This window comes from Talpa occidentalis, unplaced genomic scaffold (assembly GCF_014898055.3).
Source record: "Talpa occidentalis isolate TD23 unplaced genomic scaffold, MPIMG_talOcc4v2.1 talOcc4.2, whole genome shotgun sequence".
Taxonomy (NCBI): domain Eukaryota; kingdom Metazoa; phylum Chordata; class Mammalia; order Eulipotyphla; family Talpidae; genus Talpa; species Talpa occidentalis.
The window spans coordinates 82,336,900-82,354,940 of NW_023602073.1; the positions used below are offsets into that span (position 1 = coordinate 82,336,900).

Consider the following 18,041-nt stretch of genomic DNA (forward strand, 5'->3'; position numbering starts at 1 on the left):
CTTCCTAATCAGAAGTGAGAAGCTCTAAGTACCTGCATCCAGCAGTCATTTTATTTGTGAAACTGTTAATAAAACACAAACGTGAAAGGCGCTCTTCCCAGCCCTTAATTGTCATTGAGTAAAACCTGTGCACGAGTTGGTGGAGTTCCGTCCTGCGGAGTCCGCAGTCCTCGCCGAGTGGGAGGGTCACACCGAGAGAGACTAATAAGGGCAGAGATGCGTCCCCCTTCCCCACTCGCAGGGAGCTCACCCGGGCCACTCCTCGGCGGTGCGGCAGCACTGCCTGGACTCCACTGCGCCTCTGAGGGGCTCAAACCCACATTCAAGGTAAGCTGCGCAGCTTCGCCACTGGCCCTTTCACTTGATCTCTCGCACACACGCCGGGTGTCTGTCCTCTACTCAGGTTTCTGCTCATTTGCGTGCATCTGCTTTTCAAGAAAACGTAAAAAACTGTGCTACTCAGATAAATCTCTTTTGGTGGATAAATAAATAATGCACACCTGCAATTTCGCATTCCCATAGGTAGCTTAAGATGGTACCAAAAACGCCTGGCACGCTGTGGCCACTTTAATGTGCGACAGATAATGTAGTTCTTTTTTATATGTTCACATGATGCAGGCTTTTGCTTGATACTTTAGTTCTAGGTGGTTTTTCTGGTTATGCGTGTTTGCAAAGCAGAACTAGGAGCACTGCTGATGCGGGTAAGAACAGACATCAAATACAGAGGAAAACAAATATCTAGGGGGTTAAATGCACAAAACAAATCAAGTCGCTCTACAGCCATGCCGTTAGATCTTATGTTTTGGTCTAGGTCTAGAGACATTACCCTCTGGAAGCGAGGACACAGGGGTGTAAACTGCAGACGCGAGGTTCCGGTGCCAAGCTCTCCGGCGGGGGTTACCTATTCCGACAGGCGGGATTGCTCCCAAGTGCGGTGGGGCTGCGGAGGGGTCGAGGCCGGGCGGCGGGCGCAGGAGGGGACCCCCCCGGCGGCTCCAGCCTCCCCCAGCCCGGCTGGTCCCGGCGCGCCCGGCCCTGCTCCTTAATTACCCTGCAGCACGCGCAGCGCGGCCGGACCGTGCGCCGCCGGCGCCGCGCGCGGACATCCCGGTCCCTGCGCTCGGAGAGCTCGGCCCCCGCCGCCCGCGCGCCCGCGTCGCCGGCACCCGGGCCGGGAGAAGGAAGGAGGCGCCCTGCAGCCGGGTTAAGGCGCTGCGGGGTCCCGAAGAAGTTTGTTGGCCCGGAACCAAGCACGCCGTTGGGCACGCTGGCTCGTTCTGAGCAAGCGAGCATGTAAGCGAAACTCGCCCCGTGTAGGTTGTTGAGGGAGGGAGGAAGCCGGCCAGCTGGTGGGCGCAGGAGTGGTGGCCAGGCCAGGTTCCACGAACTCCAGTGGCACCGGGAGAGACCAGTTGGGGATAGTGGAGAGGACCAGGGTACCCGGACACGTAGCCAGCCTCAGGGGACAGCGTGCTGGGAGCAAAGAGAGGACGACCCCGAATTCTGAAAACGCACAGTTTGGCTAGAATCATCCAGGAATTCCAACAGTGAATAATCATAAACCACAGTTGGAGTTTCGGAAATGGAGGGGTAAAGAAATCAACTGGGTTGCCTTTTGCACTCCTAATTTTATTACTACTGGATCACGTCTTCTGCTTGGAGAAGTCTGAGGAGAACCAAGATAGGAGGATGGTTGGGAGCTCAGGAGGAATTACATCTGCCTGGAGGGATGTAATTGGAGGGAATAAAATAAAAATCACTCCAACAGCCTCCCCACACTTAACCCTGACCAAAAAAAAAAAAAAAAAAAAAAAAAAAAAACAAACACGGGGGGTGGGGGCGGGGAGGTAAGAAAGCAATGGTGCCTCTTCTGACCAAATCAAGCACTTCTATCATTCTTTTAAGAGATTTTTAAAAACTGCTTGTATATGTGGTCTTTCAGCGTTTCCTTGATGCTGCATAGCGAGAAAACTGGGTGACTGCTTCTAAGTAAATATATTTGACATGTGCTTACAAAAGAACTGAATGTTGAGGTGTTCAGTTGGTGCAAAAGGTACATAAAAGCCCCTTCTCTAGGGGGACTAGCAAGATTCTTTTAGCAGGAATCTTCATTATAGAAGATGGCAACCCTCCCATCCCCCAAAGATGGAAAATTCATTCTTTCCCTAGCCCTTCGAAAATGGAGAAGTAGCTGGCAGATGCTTTCGCAAGGTTTTTTTGTCCAGCCCAATGTCTCAAACTGGTAGGAATCTAAGTGAGGTTTCCTAGGCTAGAGGGAAAGTTGTAATACTAGAGCAGGGGATGAACCTGAACCTGATATGAACAGGTCAGAGAAAGCAAAAAGGTGAAAGAAAATAAAATATGATTATTATTAAAACTGGGAAATTATCTCTGATACAGAATTATTGTCATCCAAGGAAACCATCTAAAACAGATGGGCGCCCATGGTATTCTCCAGGAATAGAAAATTTCACATCTATTTTGGTTTATTTTTTCCAGCAGGCAGAAATGCCCATTTGGGTACATGGAGTGGATGGTTTTAGAGGCAGGAGAAGATAAATAGGTCGAAACCATGGTTATATGGCATCATAAATATACATTCAAGTGAAGAATTAACAGGAATTCAAACCATCAGGGTTAGAGAGATATTAATATATAACCTGGAAAGATGCTGGAAAAAATAGAATGACTGGAACTGGAGTTGGATTACTTGAGTTGGGTCATATTGGGTATGGATGTCTTAAAGAAGCAGAGAATAACAATGCTTAGCAGAAGAGAGCAAGAAGAGAGGACATTCTAGCCAGAAGGAATGGCATGTGTGAAAGCTTAGAGGTGGGGGTGAGTGGTCATGTGCCTGTTAAAACAGAGAATCCTAGCTGGACTGAAACCTGAGCTGAGAGCAGATAGCACCTGCCAAGAAGAGATTGGAAAGGAGAGGCTGAGAGGCAAGGAACTCTCTAGGGTGTTATGTTGTAGGCCAATGTAGATAAGCGTATGGGGAAGTTGCATATTGGGTTTGGAAAATGAGAGAAAGATGGTGAATGCAAAAGTGGAACAATAAACCTGTCTTATTCCTGCTTCCCTTGTGAAGCCCAAGGATCTCTCGTTTCTCTGAGAGAAATCAAAGATAATTTTGAGAATATGAGATTGTTATAGTGGAAAATTAATAGGACCATTTAAATGGGAAAATTGTTGCTTGTTGATTTTGATTTTTTCTTTATAATAGTCTTTTTCCTGGTCCCTTCTTTAGGATTCCTAAATTCCTGCTATGAGTGAGACCATGCGGTATTTTTCTTTTTCTTTCTGGCTTATTTTGCTGAGCATGATCCCGTCCATCTCCATCCATGTTGGGTCATATTGGGTCATGCAAATTGCGTGAGCTTGTCTTTTTTGATTGCTGAGTAATATTCCATTGCGTATATATACCACATCTTGATCCAGTCATCTATTTTTGGGCATTTAGGTTGTTTCCATAGCTTAGCTATTGTAAATAGTGCTGCTATAAACATAGGGGTGCAGGTGCCCTTTTGAATTAATATTTCTGTGTCATTTGGGGGGAGAGGAAGGATTAGGGTCAAAATAAAGGGGTGCAATTGTATGGGGAATATAACCAAAATGAAAATGCATACATTGTGCAAAAATGAAAAATGATGTAAGAATTATATAAAATAAAATATTAAAAAAAGAGAGTATTACACAACTATAAAAAAGAACAAAAATCTATTTCCATAATTACCTGGACAAAAACTTGACTATTCTGAAAAATTAGAAAGGAAGATATTGCATGCTGTAAAAAAAAAATAAATAGGAAAACTAGGAAAAATTGATAAACCAGGAAAAAATAAACATTAATTTAGAATTGGAAGTGACATAGGGTGATTGATATAGATATTTATGTAGAAACAACCCATAATTGAATATGAAGAAAAAAGGTAGTTGTGATGGCTAAAATTGAGAGAAATCTCAATAAAGTTGATAGAGACAACTTTATTATTTCAAGGAACAACTCAATAATAAAAATTGTCAAGGATAGAGAGAATTAATTAAACAGGCTCAGAGGGATTGTGTGAAGCTAGAGACTGTGTGGAAAGGAAGCACTACTTTTGAAGTGACAAGAAAAATAACACAGAACTTTGAGGAAATGTGATAAAGTTGATCAGTTTTAGAGGAGTATAAACATTATGAACCAGGGATTATGTTTTCTGTGAAGGAAGATAACACTCTCAATTGTACTATTTTCTTCTCACTAACTGATATTAGGTTTGCTGACTCTTCTTTTAGTAATTTTTCCTGAACAGATTTTCCCAACTATCTGAAAATTAACTATTTCGTTTTTATGAAAGACCTACATTAGCACCTGTTCTCACTTACCACAAGAAATATGAGGGAATTTTTTGTTTTAACAACAAAGGGTGAAAAGTGAAAATGACATTCAGTGTTTGTTTTGCAGCAGCCATTACAGAGGCAGCCCACGCCCCACGCATCAAGAATGGCACTCACAAGCGCCTTCCCTGGAACTCCTTTATACAGGCTGTGTTTTTATCATATCAGCCCTGCTTTTGCCATATGCTAGTGTTATTTTAGATTTATGTTTTATTTGGTATGATTTGGTAGGTTATTTTCTGGGTCTGGGAACACTCAAAAATTTTTTGACAAAAGTTAATGCAATTGCTATTTTGCTTTATGCCATTTTGGCTTATAAAAGATTTCATAGGAATGCTTTACTTTCTCCTAATGGGGACAAATGTTATTGCTCTATAATTCTTCATTTCATCCTTATCTTTCTATAAATATGAAGTCCATATCTGGATATACTTATTAACAGTTTCAACTTTTCATTTAAGTTAAGACCAAATGTGTTGCCTTAAGCCATATTCATCCTACAGACTGATCAAATGAGTGCCCCCTAATGCCAAGTTTAAGCAAAATACAATTAAGTTACAATCTTTTTTTTCTCTCCAAGATATCCATAGAGAGTGTTGAAAGGACGTACACGAGTCCTACAGTGCAGTGTAGTTGTGCTGAAACAGAGATGGGACCTGAGCTCTATTAGACCTCACAGTGCTGAGTAATGAAATCTGCCAGTGATGGTTCCTGCAGACTTCATAGAGGACATGGCATTTGAACTGCTGTGTGCAGGTAGAGCAAGAGCTTACCAGATGGAGAGAAAATTAGAAGGACATTGTAGCAGCCAAAACAGCATGTCCAGAAGTCTGGTGTCTGAAGAATTGCGAATCACTTGATGATGTAGAGTTGGAATGAAGCAGCAGGATTTGAGACTGGACAGCTGAGTTGAGGTGCCACTCTCTAAAAGAGCCTTGAGCGCCTCCCTTAGGAATGAGTAATGAAAAGCCATCGGGAGGGCCTCCCCTGGTGGTGCAGCAGTTGAGCGCTGGGCTGCAAAGCTGCCCACAGCCTCTGCAGCGCCAGTATGATTCCCAGCGAGGGTCCCACATGGTGCGCAGACCTCTCCTGCCACCCGCTGCTCCCCTCAGCAGTGTATTTGTCAGTCTGCCTGTTCTGTTCCCCACTCTGGCTCTGGTGAATCCTCTCATCCTCCCACGCTTTTGACTGTACCCAGTGCTTGTACAAATAAATAAGTCTTAAAAAAAAAAAAAAGCCGCCAGGAGACATTAATAAAGCAGCAGAACACTGAAGTGATCAGATCTTTGTTTTAGAAGTAGGTTTCTTAAGCAGGAGGGCTTGGGCCTTTCCATAATACCAAGTTTCAAAGATGAAGAATGAGCATTATAAAAGGTAGATGGCAAAACCCAAAGCTATTCATGTTGTGTAGGCAGACTTGGTTTGGTTTACTCAAAATCTTATGTTAACAGGGACCTCTCCATCTTGTCTAACATTCACACTGTTCCATCATTCTATATAATTATTCTCCTTTTTTTTTTTTTTAACTTCCTACTATCTGTCCCTGAAAGATAATGTGTGTGTGTTTGTTTATTTTGGTCTCTCTAGCCAGTGTGACATTGGGAACTTGCCCTATTCAACAAACTTTTGTATCCCCAGTGGCAGATAGTAGGAATCTCCTCCAATTGATGCAATGAAAGAATAAGGTTTGCCAGTGTTCTTTTCTGTCCTTTTTGTGCTCCCAATTCACAAATATATATAGGTTAGTTATTCTATATATATATAATTTTTTTAAATGTCTCAATTCAAATACTCTTAATTTTGATAGTTGCCTTATAGAATTTTAAGAACTGGACTAAGAAAGGTCAGGGATAGTGACATTAAAAAATTCCTTTAACCCAATGCATACCCAAAACAATTTTACTTGGCAAAGAATGATAAAAATAACTGGTTAGAGGTAGCAGTAGGAGCCAGGCATTCAGGCAGCCATTATTTCTTTTTGTCATGATAGTGAGAAACCAGTTACAGGCAGGGCTGTCTGGATGAATTTAGAAGTTTCATAGGCTCCTGCAGTGTTACTTGCTTGAGACTGCCAATGCTGGGTATACTCACAATAGACTTTGGTACTTTGTAGCTCTGGGAGGGAACTGTATGGGGTGTAGCTAGAATTTTGATAAAGAATAGCTGAAAACTTAAAAGGAAGTGTCTAAGAATGTGATAGTTCTTTCCACATTCTGAGTAAACACCATGGTATATAAAAAAAAAAATTGAGTCAAGCCAACGTGAACTTGTTTCTCAGGTTCTGAGATCTTCTCTCTGAGCTTTACTGCTTCATATCTGTGCAGGTGGGAACAAGATACTGATTTGTTTCACAGCAGCCGTGATTGAGGCAGTGTTCACCCCAGTCAGCAAGAGTGACACCATCAAGGTCCTTCCCTAGGAACTACTTTTACCTATTTTTAGTATGTGTTAATACTATTTTAGGTGTTGCTTGGTATGATTTGGTAGATTTTTTTTTTGGTCTAGGAACAAGAACATTTTTTCCTTATAAATAAGTGATAATTGCTTCTTTGTTTTAGGTCTTTTCAGCCTATGAGAGGTTTCATCGGAAGGCTCTGTCTTTGGATAGCAAGGGAAACCTGTATTTCTTATCATTTGTATCAGCTTTACTTTTATTATTTTTTTAAAATTTCAAATACTTAGATACACAGTACCTGCATCTCTTGCCCTATGCCCTACTGATGTTATTACACATATAAAAACACCTTATATAAAATAAATTCTAATTCAGAATGTGAGAACATTTGTAAGCAGTATTCTTCATATCTTTCTTAAAATGTATCATGAACCATCTTTTAACAAGTTGGGGAAAAAAAAGTGATCTGAGGCCCTTAAGAAATCTCAGTGTCCCCATATATTATCCCAAGGTCGCTTCATTGAGAATACATTGAAGATTTTTGTTAGAGTTAAATCTTAGCTGGCAAGAGCAACACATTAAACTGTGACAAGATTGGCTTGGATTCATTTATAAAACTATCTTGACAATCATCTAGCTGGGATGTGAGGGACAGGATAATAAATAGAAAAGTTGTGTTGATGAAGGAGGTAGTGGCTAAAACCCAGAATTGAGAAATCTGGGAGGGCTCTGGAATTGGGTCCAGGGCAACAGAAGCATCCTAAGAACAACAGTTATCTGGGGACAGTGAGCAGGATTTGAGGGGGAAGGTCTAGCTGCCTATAGAAGAAATTAAAGATTTGCAAAATATGTTTTTTTAATGTATGCAAGGATTTGTTTTGAGACTTGTTAAAAAGTTTTTTTTTTCAAATGTTCATGAGTGGAGTACATTCCTATTTAATAAGGACCAGGACAACAGAAACCTCAGTAATAAACACATTTTAAAAATGTACAAATAGAAAGGAAGTTCCTCATAATGACCCTTGAAATACAAGATTCTGAAATGCCTTAATATTTCTAAAATACAAGCAACCAGTGTTACCACAGTAAGAACAAAAGAATTAAAGAAGACAAAATTAAATTATTGTCTACAATAAGTTATCTGTCATTATGTCTCAAGATTTGAAAGCTGTCCATCACTTACTATTTTTAATTCAATGAATATTTGATTCTACTTTTCTAGGTACTATGTTGGGCATCCAGGATAGTGATAAATAAAATAGATGTAGTCTTTACCCTCCAGAGTGGGGGCAATAAACATATATTCAGACAAAATAGTCTGAGATGGACAATAATAGGTTTGGGCACATATTTGTGAAATAAAAACTCTTCTATATGGAGACATTTAAATGAAATGATGTAGGGGGAACAGGATGAGCAAACTCCTAGATGAAGAAATAGCAGCATGAAAAGTCTAAGGTTGGAAAAGTCAGGGAATTTGAGGAATAGAACATGAGTGAAGGGAATGGTTTATCAAATGTGACTGGAGTGGTGGGTCCTAGCCAGATTATACAGGACTTCTAGGGCACTGAAAATTTCCCCCACCACTTTTTTTTTTTTTTTTTTTAAAAAGTAGTGTCTGGCTTATAAGTCTGGCTTAAAGTGGTGTCTGAAGTAGTACTGGCTTATAACTTAGTATAAATTTCAGGTATACATCTTTATGTTTCTGCATCTGTATGTACTGCTTTGCGATCCCCACTGAAAATCTAGTTTCCATCCACCATCATATAATTGACCCTTTTTACTCCTTCCCCCCACCTCAACATTCCCCCTTTCCCCCTGGGTTAACCATTCTGTTGTCAGCATCTAAGGATTTTTGTTTGTTTGTTTGCTCATTGCTTTGTTTATTTATCTTCCATATATGAGTGAAATCATGTGCTATTTGTCTTGCTGCTTTCTTTAGCAGTGTGTTTGTATTCCTTTTTCATTTTCTTTATGAATTTACTATATGTTTTTGCTCTATGCTTCCCATAAAGCTAGGGTCAACAAGGTTGTGGGAGGTTACCGAGATCATGCTCACCATGTTTCAGACCTGGTGATTTTCCCTACAGCTTCCTGCCTCTTAGCCACTTTCTATAGGAGCAATAAGTGGGATTCCTTCCCTTATGATTCAGATGCTTTTGGACCTATGTTACTGTGCTGGGTCCCAATGAATCTTTGTGCAGGACCTTAAATGTGGGTTCTCTATTCCTCTAATTCTCTGATTCTCCTGGGTATATTTCCCACCAGTCCTCAATGCTATGACTCCAGGTACTCATTGCCTCTGTAGGGAGACCTGAATTGAAGTGTTCTAAGATGCTCAGCCCTTCCTCCTTTCCACAGGCAAAAGTTCTAAACCTTCAAGATACACCTGACCACAAATTACCAACTCAGGTGGGGCTTCTTCCTTGGTGATGGTGTAACACTGTCTCCCCTATTTGTCTCAGTGGAGTCCTTTTATCCTTTATTGTGGAAGCTTTATTTAATCAGGTTTTTTTAAATAATGTCTATGTCAGTTATTTCACATGTAGTTGTAGATTTGTTGTATCTGTGAGAGGAGGTGAGTTCAGGTTATTTCTATTCCACCATCTTGAATGATAACAACCCACATAGAAAGGCATTTGGACTACGTTAGAAATATGGTGGGGAAAACAAGAATACAAGGAACCACTCCAAATCCAGGACGCAGGATTCCATAGAAATGGCCCAAGTGGCTAGCTGTTTAAGAGAGGTTCAAAAAACAAATAGCTAGAACTATAAACTTTTGCAGCTAAGGAAGAGGAAAAGTCAACTTAATCCAATCTCAATGTTATTAATCAAAACAATTTTTTCCATAATTCAGTGGGGATTAGAAAGAATAAAAGGGAAATTTTCTTTCTTTCACAAAAAAAAAAAAATTAGAAATACAATGGGAACCCACTGATGGGGTTGAAGTGGGGAAGTGACGTGCTCCAACTTTCATTTTAGGAAAAGATCTCTGGCACTATGTAGAGAGTTAATGTTATCAGGAGCCAATAATGGATTCAGGAAGTCAGTTAGGAATGTGCTGAGCAGTTCTATGATGGGGCAGAAGAACAGATAGCAAGGGAGATATTGGAAATGTGTTGGGGGTAACAATGATGAATGCTGTCTTGTTGATGGTTTGAATGTGGGAGATGTTAATAAATAAGACAGAACCAATATGGTGCATGGTTTCTGGTTTGAGTATTTTTGTGGGTGCTAATTATTGACTGGAAAGAGCATGAGAAAATCAAGTGGGAATCAAGACTCAAGTATTCAATTGAGACGTGTTGTTATAGACATCTGTTATATCTAAGGGGGGGATATTGGGTAGACAGCTGGATACAGTCTGAATTTCAGAGGGCTGTACTGAAGATGTAAATTTTAGATTCACCATCTGACAGAGAGTATTTAAAGCCAAAAAAATTATAAGATTATCTAGAGGGACACTCCAAAGAGGTGAGGAGAGCCCACAGATCTAAATCTTAAGAAGTTGGGCCGAAAAAATATCTAAGAAGGGAATTCAGAAGGAATCCCAGAGTGTGTGGGCAAGGAGACCAGTGAGAGTGAGGGTATCAAAAAGGAGAAAGTGGGAAAAGGATTCTTCTTTGGCACTTCCCCATTATCAAAATATCATTATCAACCTCAGGCTGAAGATATGAATAAGTGCAAATTTTTACTATTATTATTTATGACAACGTAGTGCAATTATAATACCAGATACTTTTTGAACAGGGTTCAGTGCTCTGTATTATATACTCTTTGCATATATTAATTTATTCCCAGTTTTCAGATGAATACATGAAGACCTAATGAAGTTACATAAGGTGGTCATAAATGGCAGAGCCCAGATATGAAGCCACAGATTTAACCACTACAGAACACTGCTAGTTTATCAACTAGTAAAAACCCCTTTTGTTAAAAATGCAATCAAGGATCTCTATGAAAGCTAGATTAATATTCATTAGTTCATGTATTTGAAATAAAACTAATTGCTTAAACAGTTACACATGTCTTGAAATAATAGGTAGAATAAGTTTGCAAAGTCATCTAAGGATTGGGACTATATCTAGATGAGAGACTTCAGAAAGAAATAAGGCATAAAACCAGCTGTTTGATATTTAGAACCACGCGTATGGTTTTAATATTGCAATTGCTGCTTCTAGCTATTCATCTATAAATATCTAAAATCTTGAATTAATTTTAAAATGCTGATCTTAGGGTATTTGGCACATGTAGAACACCAAAGATGGTAGCTTTAGTTTTTTTTCCTAAAGAATGTCTGTCTACAACATTGATGTGATGTATTCTTATATATTTGACTCTTGAGTACACTTTGAATGATGAAAAAGAAATGATATATTATTTACTTATTTCAGAACTTTTAAAGTAGCTATTCTAATAATATTGCAATTGTCAAATACACTGAGGGAGCCATTATATATGGAGTAGTCTACATTCAGAAAGGTAACACACTAATGTTAAATATGATGCATTTTTCTTGTTAAATAGAAGAAATGGTTACCTATGTGTAGTAATCACTATGGTAGCAGTGATTATTCAATACAATAACAACATAGTTAATTATATTGAAAATGTAATGGTCTCAGTTAAAAAATACAAAAGTAATACTCATAAAAGAGTAATATTTTCAATAATAAGATTATATTTTTAGAATATAAATTATTGTATATGACACCAAAAGTGCAGCCAAACCAGAAGGGATAAATTCAACTATATAAAAATAAAAAAATTTCTAAGCAGCCAGACACAATCAGAATGAAAAAGCAATCTACAAGTTGGAAGAAAAGATTTGCAAATTATTTATCTTATAAGGGATTAATAGATAGCATATATAAAACCTTCTAAAACACAATAAGAACAAAAAAGCAGGCAACTAGATTAAATAATAGGCAAAGGATCTGAAGAGACATTTCTTTAAAGGAAATACACAAATGGCTAATAAGCACATGGAACAATATCACTAATTAACATCACTAATCATGAGGGAAATGCAAATGACAACCACAATGAAATACCATCTTACACCTATTAAGATGACTGTTATAAAAGAGACAGACTATAATAATACTGATAAGCCAGAGAATAATATTATTGGTGGAGAAACTTGAACAGTTGTGCATTGTCAGATGGGAATGTAAAATGGTGTCAAAGTACAGTGGTGCCTCAATAAATTAAAAACAGAATTACTATATGATCTGGTAATTCCATTTCTGCTTATGTAAAAGAATTGAAAGCACAGACGAACAGATATTTGTTCCTCTGTGCTCATAGCAGTAATATTCACCACAGATAAAAGGTGGGAGCAACCAAATGGATAAACAGAACATGGTTTACACATACATTGAAATATTATTTGGATTTGTAAAAACGAAGGAAATTCTTACATATGCTACAATATGAATGAATCTTGAAGACATTGTGCTTAGTGAAATGAAGTTATAAAAGAATAAATACTGTATTGCAAGAATCATGGTGATGACTGCATCAAAATGTAAATGTACTTAGTGTCACTGAATACTTAAAAAATGGTTAAGATGCTAGATTTTATGTTATGCGTGCATACATTTTTTAAAAAAATATAAATAATGGTAAGTGAAGTGACTTTAAAACATTTAAAAGAGAACATTTAAGTTCTAAGAGACTGTGTGATCATGAGAATTAACTAGAAACTAGCCTGAAAATATTTTCAGAGCTCTCTCATACACATTAACACCTACAGTGAAAGATATGTAACTACATATATAATCATATATCCAGTTATGTAATTACATATAAATTAAAAATCTATTGCTTTTTGACTTGATGATAGGAATTTTCTGGAGATAATGAAAGGAATTTTGTATAAATAAACTCAATTTGAATATTTTACTTTGTTGCAGATCTGTGTCCAGTTGTTCACATGGTTTCCAGGCACAATGAGACACACTGGGTCTTGGGAACTTTGCCTCTGTGTGGCAGTGCTCCTGCTTCCTGCTTCCACTTCCATGATGGTCAGGGACCAGCCAGGTATACAGGCCACCAATATGTGCAGTTGGAAAATACTATTTTTAGTCTCTAAATTAATGTTTTAATAATTAAAATAAATCTTGTTAAGGATGACTACGACATCACTTAAATATATTAGCACAAAATAATGATAATTAATTGTTTTCCCCCATGGCCACCACATGTCACACATTAAGAATCTCTATAATTACCTCATTTTTATATGTCTTTCACATTAGTGCTAATTGTCTTTCCTTTCTCTCATTGGTGTTTACAGATATAAATATATTTGTGTGCATCTCTATGTGTGTATTGCATATTTCTTCTCTCCCCCCTTAAATTATAAATTATTCAAGCTATTTAAATTATAACTACAGAAATGCATCTCTAATTAGGATTAACCAGGGACATATCTTGTATTAATTAGGGAAAAGTGAAAAACAGAATAAAAGACATAGAAAGAAATGTAGCTTAATTATATGTCAGTGTATTTTCTGGTGTCTCAGATGAGGTGAATAAAAGTCATGAGAGAACTTTTGAACTAAATAGATATTTATTTGCTAATTTATGAAATTTATCAACCTTCTCATAACAATTTCCAAAAGATTTGAAGGCAAGTTGATTACACTCACTCCTGATTTTTAAAAATCAGGATTTGTAAGACTTTTCTTGAACATTATATGTAAGTTACTGACCGAGATGAACTTCTTATTATAAAGTTATACTCGACAAAGTTATACTAGAGTTTTAGTGTGCTTATTCTTTAGCATGTTTCTTTAATAATTTTACTAAACAGGTATAAACACATCTGTTAGCAATTTTTGAATCTGAAGCACACAAAACATAAGAACAATTTCTTATAAAGATGTAACAAACTTTAGTCTCTCAAAAAGTTTGAATATTCTACCATTATATAAATGACATCTAATGGCTGTCATATTTTGGGGAGAAAACACTTTCTTCAGTGGCAAAAAAGTATGTGGGGCAGGGAAGTTTATTTGCTACTTCTCTTCCTTTTAATTAACATGGTAAGCAATGTGATTTTTTAGTTTAATCAGATGTAGTAGTACCTTTCTTTGGTTAGAAGTGCAAATGAATCTCTGGTTGAGTAGGATAGATATTAGGCATTTGCCAGTGCATATAAGCATTCCTAATATAACATGATTTGAAGGATCTACATAAATGGTTTTCTAATTTTTACTGCTAGCAAGAATCACTTGAAGTATGGATTTCACATCCCATTGTCAGAGATTCTCACTGTGCAGCCAGTTTAGGATGGGGTGGGTCTCAGAGATTTATAATTTAACAAGCTCCCAGGTATACTTAATGCAGGATGTCTGAGGAAAACACTTGGAGAAATATGCAACTTTGGGAAAATTAACTGACTGGGTTTTTTTTAGCTTTTTATCTTGCTTCTTAAACTACCAAGCTCCCTTTACTTTACTTTCATTAATTTACTTAACTTTTTTCCTTTAGTAACTTTTTAACTATTGTGATAAAATCATCTAACATGAAATGTACTTCTTACAGTAACTTAAGAGTACGAGAGAGCTTTCCTCCCTGCCCGCATGTGACTATGCCATTGTCTCTCTTTTTTCCTTTCTCCTTTTCCTAATAAACCTATCCTTTTAAAATGTAAAAAAAAAAAAAAAAAAGAAGTACTAGGCAGTATTGTTAACTATAGGCACAGTGTTGTACTGCAAATCTCTAGAATTTAGTCATCTCAAGTAACAAATATTCCCATTCTGGGATTCCCCTGAATGTTTTGCTTTTGTACCTTTGGTATTTCAGAGGTACTAGAAATATCAAAATGCATATATTCTGGTTCAATTTGCTTTTCCAGATTAGTCCTTCTAAAAGATTTCCCTAGAATTAATTAATCTGAACTATAACAAGATCCATAAGATGAAGCATTAAGGGAATTAGTCAAGAAAAAAATTTAGGGTTGATTTTCATCAAGCCATTTGGTAGATGGTGCCGGTGAAGCATCACATACTGAACGTTTCATGGAAATTGCTTCACTTCAAGTATCGTTTGTATTAATTGAAAATGTCAGCACAGCACTGTCATAAGGATTATTGAAGAATATGACACGCTGGGCACGGGCTGACGGGATTCTTTTTGTGTCTTGTATATCTGATTCACAGCGCAAGGTTCCCTTTTTAGTTTCCTCATGTGCAGACCTGTGCGTGTGGTCACTAAACATTTACCGGAGGGAAGTGATTACATCTAAAAATAAAATATAGCAAATCTGAGGGAGAGGCTAGGGTTTCAACTCTGGAGTCTGTGAAGTTGTCAACAGTCTACTGTTAAACTTAAATATACGAAGGATAAATCGAGCTTCTTAACTTTTTTACCTTAACTGTATGGTATATTTAATGATTACTTGAGATATTGTCCCGGTTGGGATAGAATATAAGAGTAATATGAAGAACTTCATTAAGTACTTGAATTTTGAAATCTTGAAGCTATTAAGAATTCAATTATTTCATATTCTTTCATCAGTGTTACTATTATACTGATATTACTAGATAAGGTATTATCTCATTGCATATTTCATTCCGCCCATGAACTTCAGTTTGAATATGGACATTTCAGTTCAATTGTCAAAATAGGGTGGGGAAGAGAATTGTATTAAAAAGTACACATCACATAGATGATCTCAAAATCTACTCAGTTATTGAAAACTTTTCTTTATGGTTGAAACATACGTTTCAAATGAAAGTTTCTTCTTTTTCCTATAACTTATTTAATATGTTCTAAAGCAAAAGCACTATATTTTCATCAAAAGTAACAGAAACAGAAAATAAAGGTTCCAAAAAGCAGCAAAAAAAAAAGTCAAAGAGAGATGATGAATGGCATTTACATAACTTTTATTTATGGTGAAACTTCAGGTTAAGTGTCTTGATGGAACTGATTATAAACTTAGGCCCCAAATATGCACATAAACTCTTTTAAAGTAGTTTGACTTTTACTAATTGACACACACTGCATTCTTAAACTGAGTATAATGTATGCTTATAAAGAGAATTTTCAAAAAAGAATCATTTATATCAATACGTTACCATGCAAGAATCCTAACTACTTACGAATGCACTTTTCTAACTCTTGAATTTTTATGGTGGAAGAAAGTCTCACAATTATTAATGAAGATTATAGCTCCTAACAAGGTATTCTCTTTAGAAGAGTTTTGAATTAACTACTAAGAAGTGAAGGTTCTGTGAAACTTCTTGTGAACTCTCTGTTAAAATAGCTATATGCCCATTTTTTGTTTGTTTGTTTATTATTTTGGTTATATTCTGGCCCAGACTTCTTTGCCTATTCTTGTTAGCCAGTGTTTTCCTCTCAATTTAGGATACTCTGTAGTCCTTTATCAGAGGTATTATCAAAGTAGAAAGTGGACAGGGCGTTTGAGGGCAACTAATAACTATAAAATGAAAAGGTCTGCTCCCCAGTTGGTCCAACAGGAAATCTACTTTAGCCTTTAAAAGGAATGTAGAACACCTAACCAGTACTGTATTTGTGGTAAATTGCTGCACTTGATCTCCAACTCCAATCTTGAGGCAAATGCTGTGTCATAAGTTTTGTCACTAAAGGTAAAGAAAATAATTTTCCTTAATGCATATTGGAAAAACAGGGCGATAAATTGAATTTCTACCAAAATAGACAGATTTTACAGGTAATAATAATTTCATCATTATTATGTTTATTCTTGAGGATATGAAGAAATAGAAAAAATAAAGCAGGAAAAATGGACATGAGAAATATTACAGTTTCTCAGGACATAGTCCTTACCCCTTTTCTCATCTTACTTCCTGTATAATCTTATCCATTCTCATGCCCTTAAATTTGAATACATATTAATCACTTCCAAACTTAATTTCATAGCCTGCTCCTCTCTTTCGTATTCCATACATGAATTTCTAATTACCTATTTCAATAATTTGGTCATTTTGATTTCTTAATGCTTCCTCAAATTTAACATTTCTAACTCCTACTTTATTTCACCACATTAATTTACTCCTTACCAAATCTTTTCTTCCTCTAGTGGGATTCATTTCAGTGAATTAAACTTTTACCCAACTAAGCAAGCCAACTTTCTCTCTTTCCAACTTTTAATCCATGATCACGGGTCCTTGTATCTCAATTCCTGACTTGCTCTTCCATCTTTACTGTTTACTTTAGTCTGAGCTACCATTATACCTGTCTTCACAGCATACAAGCTATGAGTAGGGTTCCCAGTTAAATTTAAAGTTGAGCTCAGTAATGAATATTTTTTTCCATTAAATATGTTTCAAATATCACATGGAATATGCTTATACTAAAAATATCTTTGTTTATCTGATCTGCAAATTTAACTGGGCACCCTGTATTCTTATTGACTCTATTTGCCAACTTTACATTACTTGAAAGGAGTTGTTTTACTCTAGAGTGGTCAGGGAAGTCTGCCCTCAAGCGGAGACAAGAAGGCAGTGAGAGATTGACATGTGGGAACACCTGGAAAGCAGCATGTCCTCAGGCAGGGAGGGACATGCTTGGCATGTGGGAGAAAGTAACAACAAAGACCACGAGACTGGAGTTAAGTGAATGAAAAGAAATAGGTGAGGCTACGTAGAAATGGATCTGTGCTTTGTGCGTTGTCAAAATCTGATTTTTACGCCCTCAAGGTCACAGACTATACCCTGGACTCTGGTAAATTCACCAAAGCAACAAACACCGCCCTGTAAACCTACTGGGAGATGGCCAGCCCCTGCCCTCTAGGGCAAGCCCCAGATATAATATGAAAGGATAGGCTTCTGAATTTCTATTTTCCAGGAACATATATTCTCTAAAGATCTCTCAATAAGCCTTAATTCACAGTTAATGTGAATATTGTAATACAATATTATTCATAGAACAATGCTATTTAAATATAAGTGTATGGAAATATATACACTTTAGTGAAGTTAACATAAAAATTGTATCTCCCTTAAACAAGTTATATATTTTCCCTGCAGTCAGTAAAGTGGTATATAAATAGCTTAAGTAATACTAAGATTCTCAACAAACTGTAAAGAGTATAATCAAACACATTTACATTTATTTTCCATGATGCTTCTTTTTTTTTGGTTAAGATTTATTTATCTATACAAGAGCTGGGGTACAGGCCAGAGGCATGGGAGGGTGAGAGGATTCACCAGAGGCAGAGTGGGGAGCAGAACAGGCAGACTGACTGAAATACACTGCTGAGGGGAGC

General features: G+C 37.2%; 1 protein-coding gene across 1 annotated transcript in view; it reads left to right on the plus strand.

Annotated features, from left to right (window-relative positions):
- The first annotated feature begins 241 nt into the window (after nucleotides 1–241).
- LOC119251459 (collagen alpha-1(XIX) chain) overlaps nucleotides 242–18,041 on the plus strand; it is a 268,629-nt gene continuing 250,829 nt past the window's right edge. The window contains exons 1-2 of the mRNA XM_054698153.1: nucleotides 242–327; nucleotides 12,700–12,826. Of these exons, the coding sequence (XP_054554128.1) occupies nucleotides 12,736–12,826 (91 nt within the window). The 5' untranslated portion in view covers nucleotides 242–327; nucleotides 12,700–12,735. The remainder of the gene's footprint in view (nucleotides 328–12,699; nucleotides 12,827–18,041) is intronic.